Raw genomic sequence first — 16,323 nt, forward strand, 5'->3', positions numbered from 1 at the left:
CCATGGCCGCTGAGCCTGAACGTCCAGAGCCTGTGCTCCGCAACGGGAGAGACCATAACAGTGAGATGCCCGCGTACTGCAAAAAATAAATAAATAAATAAAAATAAAAAAATAACGGATCCACCCAAATTGAGATAGTCCACAATCATTTTTAAAATCCACATGAAATTAATGAATAAAATGCTGAAAATCAAACATTGTTCAAATATATGGGACAGCATGGCACAAATCTTCATGAAACAAAAACATATGATGTTCCTTCACTGACAATCCAGAACTGGCAAGTACTCAGTCTCAAAACTCTACGAAGTGTCAGAATTTGAAGCTGTTATTAAAGACAATCAGTGTGGCAGATATAATGGACCACTAAACTACTGCCTACAGCACATGTGGATGTGATGAGGTATCGGAAGATAATCAAGAGAAAAGTTGCATTTAGACTTTCTTTTTAAAACTACACCACATATAAAGATTTCAAACTTACAAAACATTGTGTTGAATACAAGGTCATTTTCATTTTTATGAAAGAAAACGATGTGAAATTTGATATAATTTAATGAGCATCTCTGGTATATATACTATATATACGGTACTGTGCTAAAAATTGGGATAGGAAAATAAATAAGACTCATTCTTTGTTCTTGAATAGTCCACAGTAGAGTAAGGGAGACAAAATGATTGCACTATGTGGCAGAGCCCAGCTAGTCGCTCTCCTATGTCCAAGGGGACTACTTTCCCAGGCCACTGCATCTAGACGGTGCACATGGCCGGTCTCACCAGTAGAGTGCTGACACAAAAGCGATGTCTGCCACTTCCAGGCCAGACCCCACGCCTCCTGTGGCATCCTCCACACTCTCTTTGTTCATCAGTTAGCACAGTGCAGGGGATCTGCAGAAAATGCCAAAGCCAAAAGGAACAGTGGGCAGCTGGTTGTATGGGTCAGAGCCCGCACCTCCCACCCAGAAAGAGAACCCTTTGCTGGGATAAACCACTGTCCTTCGGGGGCTGTCTATTAAGTTGCTAGACTCGGATCAATAGACAGTATAATGTAAGATGTAGTTTTCAAAACGAAAGCACAGCACAGGGAGCTCTAGGAACACAAGAATGTGGCCCCCCAAGTGATGGTGATGGGGAAAGGGAGGGAGGGAATTCCTAGAGAAGAGGCAACTGGAGACTCATCCCAAAAGATGAGCAGGATTTACCTGGGGTGGGGGAAAATGTGACAGAATACTATGTTGCACGTACGAATTTAAAGGGTACAAAGGAATAGAGAAGATACTGGACCGGTAAGCAAAGTGGGTTTTCACCTAAAAGCAACGTAGAGCCATTCAAGTATTCCCAGCAATACTCCAGACATGATCAGATTTGCAGCTGTGAAGTCCTCAATGGAGAGCAGTTTGGAAGAGTTGGGAGCTAGGAAAGGCAGAAAGGCCAGTTACTGGTCTGCTGCAGTTCCCCATGGTAGGAATGAGAAACGCAAGGTTTGGTGCAGAAAAGAGGAAGCAGATCAAAGAGACAGCATGTAGAAGCATCAAAGGAACTTTCTGACCAACTAGACAAGTGGTAGAATATGGAGGATGAGAGGTCATCAAGGAATGAAGGATTTCCAGGTTTCTGGATTAGATAACCAGGTGAATGGTGGCACCAGAAATGGAGAAACAGGCTCCAGAAGAATGCAGAGAAGCAGATGTACAGAGGACAGGCTGGGCTCGAACTGTACGTGGGACATCAAGAAGGTGAAGTCCACAGGCTGGTGGATATTGAGTTCTATAGCAAGTACAAGGCTAGAGGTGTGTGCTTGAGGGTAGCTGAAGCCATGGAATGGATGAGATCCGACTGAAAGAAAGGCCAGAACCCTGAGCCGCCAGCACACAATATTCAGAGCACCTGCAAAGACACAGAAGAGAAAGACATGTTTAAAAATCCTGGAGGGGCTTCCCTGGTGGCGCAGTGGTTGAGAGTCCGCCTGCCAATGCAGGGGACACAGGTTCGTGCCCCGGTCTGGGAGGATCCCACATGCCGCGGAGCGGCTGGGCCCGTGAGCCATGGCCGCTGAGCCTGCGCGTCCAGAGCCTGTGCTCCGCAACGGGAGGGGCCACGGCAGTGGGAGGCCCGTGTACGGGGGAAAAAAAAAAAAAATCCTGGAAAGCTCATGGGTAAAGAGAGTTTTCAAAGATGAGATATCATCAAAAATAAGGACTGAAAAGTAACCATGGGTTTTAGCTGTCAGATCTTAATAATCTTGTTGAGAGCATTTTAGCTGGAGAATAACTTACACTCAGCTATTGGGAAAGGTAATAATGGAGACTAGAGCATAATTATTCCTTCTAAAGAGGTGTCCTCAGCTCCAGCTGATGGTTGCCATGTGGGAAAGTAAAGCCCAGTATTCTCAGAGCTTCTGGTTGTTTTTTCCCTAAAAGAAGACAGAAATCTGGATTTTTCCATGAAATCTCAAAATATTTAAACATGGCAACTAAGTCAAAATATAACACTGAGCAGAACTTAAAAAACATGTCTGTGGGTCATAGCAGGCCCCAGGAGCCCTGTGTTTGCAAACGCAGAGGCTGCTCAATGCAAGTCAAGTAACAGAACCAAAACCAAGTTAGAAACATGTGCCTTGTTGATGGTGAGTCAATCCTATCCACATGCTGGAAAGAATATCTAGTCCACACATTGGGAGAGGAGAGGACTGAACAGGAAATAAAGCACTCTAGTCAGTCAGTGCCCAATAAACTGAAAAGCATTCTGGGAATCCAGTGTGGTATACATCTAGCTTATGTGTACAGGAAACTTAACATCTGGAAACGAGACATCCAAAGCTGAAAAATTCAGGAATTCAAGAATTCTAATTTATTCCTCCAGGTTAGTCCCATACAATATCATACCAGATTCTCGTTACTGCACAGATTCTTACATTGATCTCACAATTCATCAATAAAGATAATTGCTCTTATCTTCATTCAGATCCAGGAAGCTGATCTCAACTTGCAAAACAAACAAATTATTCCAAATATCTGAATACAGAGGAGATTCATTTTGAAAGTCAATCAGATGTTTCTTTACTTAAAAAAAAAACTATCCTCATACATACAGATCCGCAAATCTTAAAAATTCCATCATACCCACTACCCCATGAACTCAACGTTCATATTATCTCATTCAACTCCTGAACTCACACACACACACTATACACTCATTTACACTTTTGTTACTAAACAAATCTTTCCCTTATTTACTTACATATAAAATGTTCAATTTAATAAGTTATTTGAGCACCTGCTGTAAGAATTCATTCAGGGTAGGAGTGGATAGACAGTTGCTAATAACAGGTTGGTCCGTAGGTGTCTAAGACATAGTATCTGCCATCAAATGAGTTTAAAAATCAAATTAGTTCAGTGATACCAAAAGATTAGTAGTAGTAGATTAGTGGCTTTCAACCCTGGCTGGGCATTTGTATCATTTGGACTTTTTTTTTTTTTTTTGAATACCTATGCCCAGGCTCCACTCCAAACCCACTGAATGAGGATCTTAGAGAAAGGGACTCAGGCATTTGTATTATTTAAAATGTTAAATGTTAAAATTAGAGGTAACTAATGATCAGCCAGGGTTGAGAGCCCTGCAGGATATGGCTCAATTACCCATTCATCTGTGACACGTAATTTTGATGATTAATTAACTAATTACTCAATGATCCCCACCTTGACTACTTAAGACCATCTCCTCTCCACTAACTACTTAACTGAACTGGATTTAGAGCCTTGGACAATGACAAACTACCAGGCTCCAAAGACAAGCCACCCCATAATTCTTGCCCCTTGGTCAATTCACCTCACCAGTAGAGTTCATCAAATGGCAGGGAGGGGGAGGCCACAGGAAGCTCAAAGTCCCAGATTTCAGAACATAATTAAAGCCTTCCCCAAAGCTCCCTCCGTCTCTTCAGCATCTTACCTACTTCTGGCCTTATCTGATGCTGATTCAGCTGGCTCCCCACATTCCACAAATACCAGTTTCCTTTGTTTCTTCTCAGTTGGAGGTGGCTACTTCTCTGCTGCTGCCCACAAAATCCAGAATGGCTTCCTTGGGCTTCAGTTACCTTTCAAAGTGTACAAACCTCAACTCTATCCTCAGTCTTGACATCTGCCTTTCTCCCATCTAAATTATTCAGGGCCCCGGAAGAAACGGGCTTAATTTACATTCATGTTCCCGCTAAACATGTTTCTTTACCTCTTTACCCCTCTACCTGTATATCTCAGAGATCTTACCCAATTTTTCCATTTGTAATTAGACTGAGGAAGATCCTACATACTTGATGCAAATCCTGCAATACTTGTCACAGAAATTAGACTTCTCCCTATAACATAGAGACCTATACTGTAAAAGATAAAATCAAGAGGAGTTTGTGGATGTCCCATCCCTTTGCAAGAAACACAACTGCTATCATTAGGGTTGATAGGTTACTGCAGCAGTTTGTAGATGGAATCGTCTTTTTAAAACAAACTCTAAAAAAATAAATTAGATAAATTACACTGCATAATGACCTACTAGCCTGTGTATTAATGACTGAGAGTAAGGACCTGGAGACATAGTTCCTGGGTTCAAATCCCAATTCCACCATGCACTAGTCATATTTCTGTGTTTCTTTTTCCCCCATCTGTAAAATGGGGATATTAGTACCTAGCTCATGGAGTCAGTCATTTAATATATGTAAGGCACCTAGAACAGTGCCTGCACCAAGTAAGCACAATTCATGTTTGTTGTTGTGTTATCACTACTGAGTAAGAGCTTAAAGCTTTGCTGTCCAGGGAAACAAGCCTTTTAAATCTTTCACCTATTTAAAGACATTGAATTTATGCCAAACTGTTTTCCAAATTGAATTTTGACATTTCTGGTCTTTTCCCATCATTTTCTAAATTCAGTGGATAAAACCATGGAATTTATCAGAGTATTTCTTGACATTTTAGTTCCATTAGGAATACCATTTAATATTAGTTAAGCCTTGTTATGATTACAATGCTATTTAAAATGAAACTATGAGAGAGGAATATTTTGGGAAGGAAAAACATCACTTGCCAGTTATTAAATTGAGATTTTAAAAGCCGAAGAAGGGAGGGAGAATTTTTAAGTTGCAGGTGGCCTTTAAATGTCACATTCACTAATATATAAATGTAAACACAGAAAAATGTAATGTCTGGTAATAACAGTAAACTGATCAATACAATTATATTATGGGATATGTGATATTATAAATTATACTTTCAGTCCAGAATATCAATAGCTTTTTAACACCTTTTAAGATCAAATTACAATGCATTAAATATCATACAGTTAGTTCCCCATGTGTTATTTATAAGCTTATAGCTTACTTCTATTACTTGGACAGCTCCAAGTATTAAACTTCTAAATATACAAAGTTTTAGAGATAAATTATTTTTAATAACAATTAAAAATAAGTTTATCATCTCAATAAAGCAATCCTTCAATGAGATCTACTTTAATAATTTGCCTAGAATAACACTGTTAGGTTTAACCCTAGCTTACTTTAGGGAAATATGATTTCAAGGACAACTGGTTACTTGTGTAGACCTCAGTTTTCAACTGAATTACACAATATAATCAGCACACTACTGTAACAATGGAAGGAAAACCATTGGGTAAATACTCATAGAGTCATACAGGCCACTTTGATTATTTTCTCTCTCTGCCTCAATTCCATTAGTAAAGAGTCCAGCTTCTGAGATTATATTTTAGATATTAACAGATCATTCACTATGCTCTTCTCCAACTCTTGGCTGTTCAAGGCAACATACACATGTATTTATCCAGGGTGGAATTTTTTCCTATATAATAATTCTTAGTGGAGGCACAGAGGTGCAAGAGATTTTCTTAAAAGCCTCAACTATATATTTAGAAGAAACACAATTACTTTTATGCCTTGCATAACCTAAAAGACATTAAAAGAAATTACATCTTTCCATTCTCGAAACTGGCCAACTCACCATTTCGACAGTTCTCACAGCACGAGAACAAATATTAAGAGAATCATTGGCCTCTAAAGCAAGAGTTTATGACTTGTCCTGTTTGAGGAGGATTTGGGGCAAACAAGATATCCCATTTGAGGATTCAAAAAAATAAAAAGATGCTCTTGGGTGCCTTCATTTAAAATTTCCATTAAAGAAGAAACAGAGGCCCAGCATGTTACCCAAAAATACGAGTTCCAGAGGCCAGCTAGGTCTTCTGAACATTTAAGCGTGCATTGCACACTTAAAAACACTCTTCCGGAGTTCCACTTAATTTTCACTTGCTCCTGACTTCAGGGACAGAGCTGGGGACACTCTTTGTCATCATTTCAATAGTCACCCGGGACCTGACACAGCCCACACACTTAGTAAATGTTGATAGACTGTGTGGTGTTAAAGTAAAAATAGCAAAGTGCAGACTGGTTGGTGTAAGCACACAGCATCCTTCCACCTGAGCCTTAGTCACTGAGGGAAGCCAGCTCACGGGGCTGAAATTCCAAGGGCTACATCAGTTATAACTTCCGAGTATCTGATACTTCAACCAATCAACTTTCTAATCCAAAGAGTAGACGTAGGGCGGGCCTTAGCAGGTCAAAAATCACACCTGAGGTTAGCAGCACCTTCAAGGGTTCCCTTGAGATCTGTTCGCTCAAACAACTTCTAAAGCAGTGCTTGTCAAACTTCAGTGGCCAGTGCAATCACCTGGGAGCTTGTTGAAAAGCAGACTCTGAAGCCGTGGGCTTGGACTGGGTCACCAGATGGTGCCTTTCTAACGAGCCCCCGAGTGATTTTCATGCTGCGGTACCCACGCCACCCTTGGACAAGCAAGACCCACAAACGCCCATAAACGCCCAGGTCAGTTATATTAGCAACATCCAGAAGTTGCGGCCACAGGTCGTGAAAAATCAGGTCGCCCAGGAGCTCTGCGTCCCCCAAGCGTCGCCACCCTGTCCTCGGGGCACCTGGCAGGTGCCGAGGCCGCGGAGCGCTCCCGGGGAGCCCGCTCGCAGCCGCGCCCCCTCCTCCGCCCCTCCCGCTTGCTCCCCACGCCGCGCCCACCTTCTCCCGGGTCTTCAGGTACCGCTGCAGCGCCTGCTGCGTGAGCTCCCGGACGTGCAGCTGGCCCTCCTTGCAGGGCACTACGATGCCGGTCCTGCCGAAGCACACGGTCACTTTCATCCTGGCCCCCGGCGACCACGCCGGGCTGGGCCGGGCCGAACAGGTGTCTGGGCCGGCCGGCGCGGCCCCACTCTCGGGGGCCGCCGGGCGCGGGCGGGCACAGAGACCCCGGGGCGCCTCTCCCCTGCGCCCCTCAGGGCCGGGGGCTCGCAGCAGAGCCCCTTCGCCCTGGGCAGGCGGCCGCCGGCGGGCGGGAATCGGAGAGGAGGCGGCAGCGGGGAGGGCTACCTCCCAGATGTCGGGGGGCCGGGGACGCCGCGGTCCAGCGGTCCGGCTGCTCCTCCCGCTCCTGCTCCGGCGCGGGCCCGGCCCAGGCGGCTGCTCCCCGCCCGCCAAAGCGAAACTGCCGGCCCGGCCCGGCCCTGGCCCTGGCCCTCCCTGGCGGCGGCGGCGGCGGCGGGGCCGGCCGCAGGCCCCGGGCTGGAGTGGGCGGCGGCGGCGGCTCGCGGGGCCGGAGTTGGGAGGAAACTTTTGCGCCGGCTCCCAACTCCTCCGCGGCGCGCTTCACTCTGGGCTCCCGCGGCCCCAGGGCCAGCCTGGGCCCGGCTCTTAAAGGGGCCGCGGCGCTCCCCGGGCCGAGCAGTGCACTCGGCGGTTCGGGGCGGGGGCCGTGCGGGGCGGTAACCGGAGCCCGGAGACTTCGTCCCCTCCCTCGGTCTCTCCCTGACTCTGTCCCTCCCGCACACACATGGAGCTCTAGGGAATTGTAAGGGGACCTCAGAGCTTCTCACCGGGGGATTGAAACCGGATCTCATAAAGCACACTCGAGGGAATAGCTGGGAGACTGCAGAGCTACACCCTTAAAACTAGGGGATTGGAGTAAGATTCTTGGAGAGCCCGGGAGCAGGTGCTTCTCGCCACGCCCACCAAAAACACCCCGAGGCGTGAAGCCTCACAGGTACTGAGCTGCTAGGGTGGCCACAGGGCCTGTTAGGAACTTAGTCTGAAGCACAGCGTCGCATCTGCCCCCTGAAGCTCTTTGATGGTAAAAATGAAGGGATTCTTGGAGGCAACGTGGCAGTGGAAACGGTTCCTTTTACGGAGAACACTCAGTTTTCCCCCCAGAGGTCACATCCCAGACCCAGATATGATGGCGTATGTTCACATATATCCTTCTGAAATGTGCTTCCTGTTGTGCATTTGACTAGAAAAAAAAACATTTCAACACGTTTAGGCTCATGATTTGGCAGGTGTGTATCCATCACCAATTGAAATTGACATATCTGGGGGGAAAAAAATGAACAAATAACATCTGTACCATTTTTAGCTCACACATGAATGAGCTCCTTTGAGCCTAACAATAACCCTGTATTATTCTTCCCGTTTTATCGTGAAGAACAGTACCCAGGGGGGTTAAGGGAATGAGCTGACTATGGAGTTAGTTATGCTAAGAGGAACTCTGGTTCTTCCAACGCTGAATCCCTGGTCTCCCCACACAGTTTTCTTCGCAATCCAGCTCATTCAACAAGTTCCTCAGGGCTACATCATGTATTTCTCTAAAAAAGAGATTTGTTCCAATGTCAAGATGCACTTAAATTGAATTTGAATTGCCTAGGACAGCATGATAAAGCACAGGAGATTAAATTTATGGGCTCATGGGCTTTCACTTTTAAATTTTTTTGATTCATTCATACATGCCATATATATATGTGTGTGTGTGTGTATATATATATATATATATATATATATACACACACACAAATACATGGTCTTCTATGTACAGGGCCTTATATAAGGTCAATGGCATCAAAGAAAATCATGTGGACCAAGAAGTTGATTTGAAAAAGATGTATATTAGTATTAATTTGGTTGCAAATCCAATACAAACTAATTTAAATAAACTAAAGACAGGATCTATTTCCTTATAAAATCAGAAAAGCCAAAGCTCACTCCTTTGAGGCAAGATTGAATCCAGAAACTCAAAGTCCTCAAGAGGCGTCTCTCTCCATCTGTTGGCTCTGTGTTCCTCCTCCGTGTTCTCTCCGTTCTCAGACAAGCTCTCCCCAAAGGAGGCAAAGATGGCCACCCCCAGTGTTTCAGGTTTACACAGCCTTAAAGCCAGCCATCTCAGACATCAATGAGCCTTTTCCTGGTGAGGACTTGCATATCCAAGCTTAAGTCACATACTCTCTCTCTGGCGAGAGGAATGCAGCATTTATTGGCCACGCCTGATTCACTTGCCACTAAATCATATGGTGAACCCCAACAGATGAGACAAAAAAAAGAACATTTAGCCATGACAAAATATAAGCTTGCTTCCCACCCTCAAAAGTCTTATAGATAGTAGAGGCGACAAGGCCTACAGATGTGAGAAGTTAAATAGAAACTACAAAACAACAATGAATGTGATAATTCTACTGAACATTATTGATTTAGATACATGCTAGGCACTGTTCTAGGTGAAGATAGATAGATATAGATAGCTATTACATATGTACATGTATATGCATACATGTATATGTATGCATCATATGTTATGTATCTACATCTTATTTTCCTTTGCAATAACCTTATAAGAGAGATGCTTTTGTTATCTTCCTTTTAGAGATGAGGGAACTGAGACCAAGGAAGGTTAAGATCACATTTCTTAGAAAGCAGTGGAGACCAGATTAAAACCCAGGGTATCTGTCTCCAGAATCTTCATAGTAATGGCTATGCTGATCTTACATGGGAAGTACCAAATGAGCAGGGCTAACAAATACCAATGCAGGGCATTCATATGTGACACTTTTAATATTGGGTATTATATGGACATGTAGAATGGTACAGAGCAAAAATTTTTAGCTGATGAGATAAACTTGCATGTAACCATTCTTTAATGCTTCATGGCTTTTTTTCTTCTTCTTCTTCACACTTGCTCCAGACTCCTCTTCTGCTCAGATAATGAATAGCTCCTGCACTTCACATCACAAAGTTCCTCTTGGCCCAGCTTTAGCCCCTCCCCAATACCTAGAGCCCAGACCCACTGTCCTGGCTTTGAGAAGCCCCAAGTGAACCACGAAGAACACCCAGGCTCTCCAAATCCCACTCACAGAAGGAGCGGAATCAGGTCTCGTGAATGCAGCAGAGGTTGTGAGGTGTGAGATGAGGAACAGATGAAGGTGGGCACAGATACGAACAAGGCATTGTACAGTCCTGCGCACTATGGCGTAAACATTAATGAACCAAGCTAGTATTATAAAGAGTTTAGCGTTTACATTTCATGTTTATTAAATAGCCAGATTTAATTTGTTATTCAACCTTATCACAGCATACACAGAAACAATTTATCATATATTAAGAAGTGATAGAAGAGAACATGGTTGCAACACAGAGACAGTCAGGCCCAGCAAATTCCTAAGTCAGTATTTCATGCCTCGTGGGACCTCCTGGGCAGAAGGCAATAAATAATTTGCCTTGATTGAGTAACACTAGAGGATTCCAGGCCTGGGCTCCATTTTCTTGTTTTGCCTGTTGGAGAGGTAAATATTGCCCGCGGTGTGATATTTTCCCATTTGTTATCCAACAGCTTAGCATGCTTTGGAGTAGCCTGTGAAAATATGTTATGCAGAGAACAACAATACTGACTGATATTATTAAACTGCTCTGTGTTATGGAAAGTATAACTAAAATGTCAGGTACCATTGGGTGTATATTGAAGAAAGAATGATAATTTTTAATATATAGTTGACCAGTCATCCATTTTGATGTTTTGCACTGTTAAGAAAGAAAATATTTTTATCTTTCAAGGAATTATTTATAACAAGCACTATTTATCACAAAAAAATTAATTGAATTGAAGATAGTCTTTTTTCTAAGACTCTTGGAACAATTAGTATAACAGATTATGTTCTTAGCTTCCTTATGAAAGCAGGTGCCAGAGAGACAGCATAAGAGAAAAATGGGTATGATTTTTCATTCTTTCCTTCCATATTTAAAAGCAAAGTGTTTGGCTTATTTTCTTTAACTTAGCAAGAATAAGATTTTCTTAAGAGGTGTTTGTCTCTAAATGCCTTATGGCATTCATTTGTTGACTGTTTCTATAGGTCTCCTTATAACATAAATATTTTACACCCTGAAAAGAGTGTTGTGGGTTAGCAGCTTTTTGAAACGTTCTTAGTTATGCCTATTCTGTAAGTAAGACTCGTAAGTCTCCATAATGTTTCACCTAGACCACCCCTCCTTATACTGAATTCTACTCTATGAATGTTAGTATCCTACTTCGATTTATGTTTTCTTAAAAGGACATAAATCCTTTTCATCCTGAATCATGAACTGAGTGCCTCTCTTAAAAACAAAATAAACAAACCAACACAAAGCAAGGAAACTGTTCCAACGGTGTTTCATTGAGAGCTGATCATTAGTTAGATGATTTTCCTCATGGTGTGATCTCTTCCTCTGAAGCATATTAGGGTCCATGAGTGCCGACCACTAGAAGTAGGTTCTACTCAGAGTAGCACCGGGTCCTCTCACCACTAGGCTTCTGTGAGAGAGTTAGATGGAGGCCAAAGGCAATGGTCAAGGGTGCTCTCAAACAAGCTCAGTTATCCAAAGAAAGATCCTGAACTGAGGAGAGCTTGCAATCAAGACTTCTCTTTTCAATCTTACTCCCTTTACCTAAGGCCTCCTTCTGCCCCCCATTTATATCCCTTGACTTCAAGAAGTGAGTTGGTGTTTGTGTAATTGACAGAAGGTAGAGAAAAGAGCTGAGATTTGGCACCAGATTCTTCAGTGTGTAAAAAGAATACAGGCAGAACTAGGAGACTGGAGCTAGACAGACCTATGTTCCTAAGTACTCTGCCACTTACCACCTATGTAATCTTTGGCAGTCTCCACTGTGCTCCTTTATGAAATGGGGTGATAATCCTATTTTAAGGTATAGCATACATAAAGCACCCAGCACATAGAAGATGAAATGTATTGCCCTCTTCCACCTTTTATTCTATTTACTAACATTTCTAAATGCCACTTATTTTCACTGGGCTTGAAACTACTTCCAAAAAATAATATATCAAATGATACTTGAAAAGAAATAAATCAATGATCATCAGTGTCAACAATTTCTAAAGCCCAAGTATTACTTGCTTTGTAATGAGGGTGTCACACTCATAGCAAAAATAATAAGATTTGTATTATATGTCACAATCTACATATTATTTAACTCGACACTCAAAAAATAATCCTGGGACATAATAGTCGAGTCCCTGAGAATCATAGAAGTACAGAGCTGAAAGGGGCCTTGGAGATTATTTGTACAATTTCCTCATTTTATAGATGAGGAAACAAAAGCCTGGAAAGGTCAGGTGACCAACCAAATTCAGGACCCAGATCCTCTGGTTCATCGCCCATTGCTTCTTTACTTCCCTGCCTTCTGGTAATGAAATGTAGAACAAGAGATATGACCAACATTGCCTTAAGGCGTTGAACTTTCTTCGGCCCAGAAGGTAATGGGAAGGAGCTCATTTTTTTTATCTGCTCCTAAAGTTTCCATTTAAACAGAAGATTCTGAACCGTTGTCCTCGCCACAACTGTAAATCTCAAAAAGAGTTGCTGAGTGTTTAGATGACTGTTACAGAAAATAGAAAACCGTCAAAGGATTTTAAGCAGGACAGTGACATGATTGGATTTGTGCTTTGAAGAATACAGGGGACCTAGGAGAGAGACAAGCCCTGCTTAGTTCATTCATTCAATCATTCATTTATTTGTGCAACAGTATTTACTCAACACCTATAATCTGCTGAGCACAAAGTGATCACAAAGCTTAGACCCTAGTGAGGAAGACAGATGATAAACGACTAGCCAAATGAACAAAATATTTGCAAATTGTGATAAGGTGTAATGAAGGGTATAAACAACAGGCTGCATGATAGGGAACAACGGGGTAAGAGAGAACCTGTTTAGACCAGAAAAACAAGAGAAAACAGGACTTTGTGAAGAACCTGGAGAAAAAAGGAATAGCAAATGCAAATATTCCTGAGATAAAACAGAGACTGGTGTGTTACAGGAATTAAGAGAAAGCCAGTTTGGTTGGAGCATTAATGAGCCAGGAGAGAGAGGCAGGGAAGGAGGTTGAAGAGATTATCTACAAAGTGACTCAGGTGATAAAGACGTTGAGGAAGGGCAGATTCGAGAGATCTTTCAGGATGTGTGACAGATCAAAGCCGGCAAGCTTTTAGGAGGAGTCCAGAAAGAGTCAGGTTTCTAGTTAAGAGGTGACATTATTAATTAAAGCTAGAGAATCTTGAAAAGGCTGGGGGAGGACTGCAGATTGTGGGAAAAGAAGAGTGCATTCAGTCTGGGACATTTTGAGTTTGATGTGCCTGCAAGGGAATCAGGTAGAAGTGTTATCTGGAAATGTAAGGTTTAAAGGTCAGGAGAGAATCTGGGGACTAGAGATTTAGATTTAGGGGCCGTAGATTTGGAGGTGAACTCATCCGAATGGAGATCATCCAAAAAAAGGAGTCTAAAAAGAAAAGGCATAGGACTTGGACTAAAATCCTGGAGAATGCCAATATTGAAGAAGAGAGGGATGCAGAGAAGTTACACATGTGTATGATGATGCATCATTAATTACAAGTTACTATTTTATCAGATGTATAAAGTATTATCAATGTCAAAAATATGATAAGAAAGGGTGCTGCTGCCCTAGTGAAGACACTATGATGAGAACAGGAAATTGAATGTTACAAATGGAAGGCAAGATGGTTTGGCTGGAACAGATAGCGCAACATAGGATACAAGGCTGTAAAGATATGGGAAGAAGGAAACGATTGAGGGAAATAATTGAGGGAGAGCTGTAAGATATAGACAAAGGAGTTTGGATCTGTTTCACCAAAGAAATATCCTCCTGGTGCTTGATCAAAGGGGTAATATCCATAAAATAGCATTCGATGGTTATTATTCTGACATCTTCATGTATAAAGAATCAGAGTAGAAAGTAACTGAAATTTGGGGAGAATCCAAAAGAAGAACGTTCGAGTCAATTGCATAAAACTATATTGAAGTGAAACATCATGTACGTACATAGTTGTAGAATATCCCCGCCCGTACATGTGTTTATACAAAGTAGTGAACTCCGCGATTGCTTAACGTCCAGCCCTACTACTATTCCATGCATGGGAAACAGAGGGTGCCACATGACTCAGGGTTCAGTCAGGCAAATTAAAAACAGACATCTCAAACAGAGGGAACTGAATACAAGAAGTTCATTACACTGTTGATGGAAGTGCTGAAAAACCAAAAAGGAAGTGCAAGGCAACTTAGACATTCCGCGCAGCAGGAAGCTGCGTCTTTCTCTAGGACTGGCTGGATGCAGGGAGGAAGTAGTGTTAGCAGAACCCAGAAGCTGGGCAGCCTGGCAGGAACTAAAACCATAGCAGGGACTGCCTGGCCGAAGCGGGGGGCTCAGAGAGAGGGGCTGTCCAGGGGTGATCTGGAACTCTAAGAGGCTGTGTCATGAAAACACAGCCAGAGGAGAGAGATACGGGCAGGGCGGGGATATCCATACCCCAGGATTCCTTTCTCCCACCCTCCTTGCTTCCACTGCTCTCTCACACTTGCAGGGAAACATTTGGGAACAAACATAATGACTGGCCTAGAAGGTCTTTCCTGGCGAGCTTCTACAGTATTTCATAAATAGACATTTTAAGTCTCACAAATATTTTAGATGTAGGAAATGTGCTAATAATATTCTCAATTCAATTTGATATATTTATGAAAATACATTTTTCCCAACCTAGGCTAAAGTCATGCTTTTCTCAAGAGAAAGTACTTTGACATTTTAACAGTGAAATGTATAGGCTTTCCCTTGGTTGCCAAAGTAACTATTAATTTCCATCATTTAAGAAATAAAAAAATCCCTACTCTTGCTCAGTCATCAGACTCAAATTAATAGTTTTGTTCAGCTTTGATTACACAGGACTAGAAGCAGCAAGTCCAAAAATCCTATTAATATTGAATGCTGAAGATGTCTAACTACAGTGCTATCTGATAATATTTCATTTATCTTATATGCTGTAATTTTAGACACTAATCCATGGATTCATGATGGAATCTTTGAAGACTATCCAAGTTTAAATTTGTGATTCCTTTGTATAAAATTATTTGAGAAATCCATTAATACTTTACCACATGTATACATGAATAATAAGTAATTTTTATTGCAATGCTATCAGGAAAACTTGATTTAATTAGTTTTTTTCCTTCAAGAGTGTACACTCCTGTTAGGACATGTTAGTTACAACTTTTTGCAATTATCTTCAAACTCCTTTTTATATAACTGGAATATAAATATAATAAAGAATATAAATAAGTTACACATGGACTTCAGTGTATCTTATGAGACACAAAAGGGTAACTTCACAGCAAATAAAAAGAGCTATCAATTTGCCAAGTGCATAATACATTTTTGGTACTTGGTACCCCCAAATGGTGGTATGAGTAGCCTATGTTGGTCATGACCTCTACAAAACTTAATGAGATTTTTCTAACTGTAAGTTCCCTTATTGCATCCCCAATATAAGGTCTTTGAAGAACTAGAATAGCTACTGATTAGACCAAGAGTGGTCCCTAATTCAAGGACAACCATCCATAGGCTGATGACCCATGACATAACCTGATATTAAGAGCTATACCTGGTAAAGTAATTGGTGATTAGCAAAGCCAAAGAAACTGGCTCCTTTCTTCTATGTAGGCTGGAGAATAAAGAGAATTCGCTGCTTGTTAGAGAAAGAGTTGAAAGCCCAATTCAATTCTTGAGGCCCCAGTGGTCCATGAGAAAGGAGAAGGCACTTTTGGAGCTGCCTCAGCTCTTCATTGATCTCTTAGTACCAATCTACAGCATTGTCACAGTAACCACCACTCTCTACCCAAATTATTTTTTCATTACATTATTCTGAGTAAGGCCCGTCTTTAAACCAAACCAAACAACAATCTGTAGCAAAGAACACAAATATTAATAAAGAAGAAATAAGCTCATAAACAATAAGTCATTGACCCAAGGGTTTTAAAATACATTGTTGCCAGAATGAAACCTGGACATACTAGCAATGAACTGCATTATAAATGGGAGTAACCTAGCAGTCCACAGATACTTCAGTAAATTTTCTTGAGGAAAGAAATTTGAACACTACTTGGCAAGAGTTGGTAA

At 42.0% G+C, this 16,323-nt stretch overlaps 1 protein-coding gene across 1 annotated transcript in view; it reads right to left on the reverse strand.

The window, feature by feature from the left end:
* The window catches only part of PARD3B (par-3 family cell polarity regulator beta), a 1,040,415-nt gene extending 1,032,684 nt beyond the window's left edge, over positions 1-7,731 (reverse strand). Inside the window, exon 1 of the mRNA XM_022567488.3 lies at positions 7,077-7,731. Coding sequence (XP_022423196.1) covers positions 7,077-7,196 — 120 coding nt within the window. The 5' untranslated portion in view covers positions 7,197-7,731. The remainder of the gene's footprint in view (positions 1-7,076) is intronic.
* Positions 7,732-16,323: the final 8,592 nt, after the last annotated feature.

The sequence above is a fragment of the Delphinapterus leucas genome, chromosome 8 (genome assembly GCF_059928025.1).
Source record: "Delphinapterus leucas isolate spDelLeu-1000000601 "Yukka" chromosome 8, BTC_Dleu_Yukka2, whole genome shotgun sequence".
NCBI classification, from domain to species: Eukaryota; Metazoa; Chordata; class Mammalia; order Artiodactyla; family Monodontidae; genus Delphinapterus; species Delphinapterus leucas.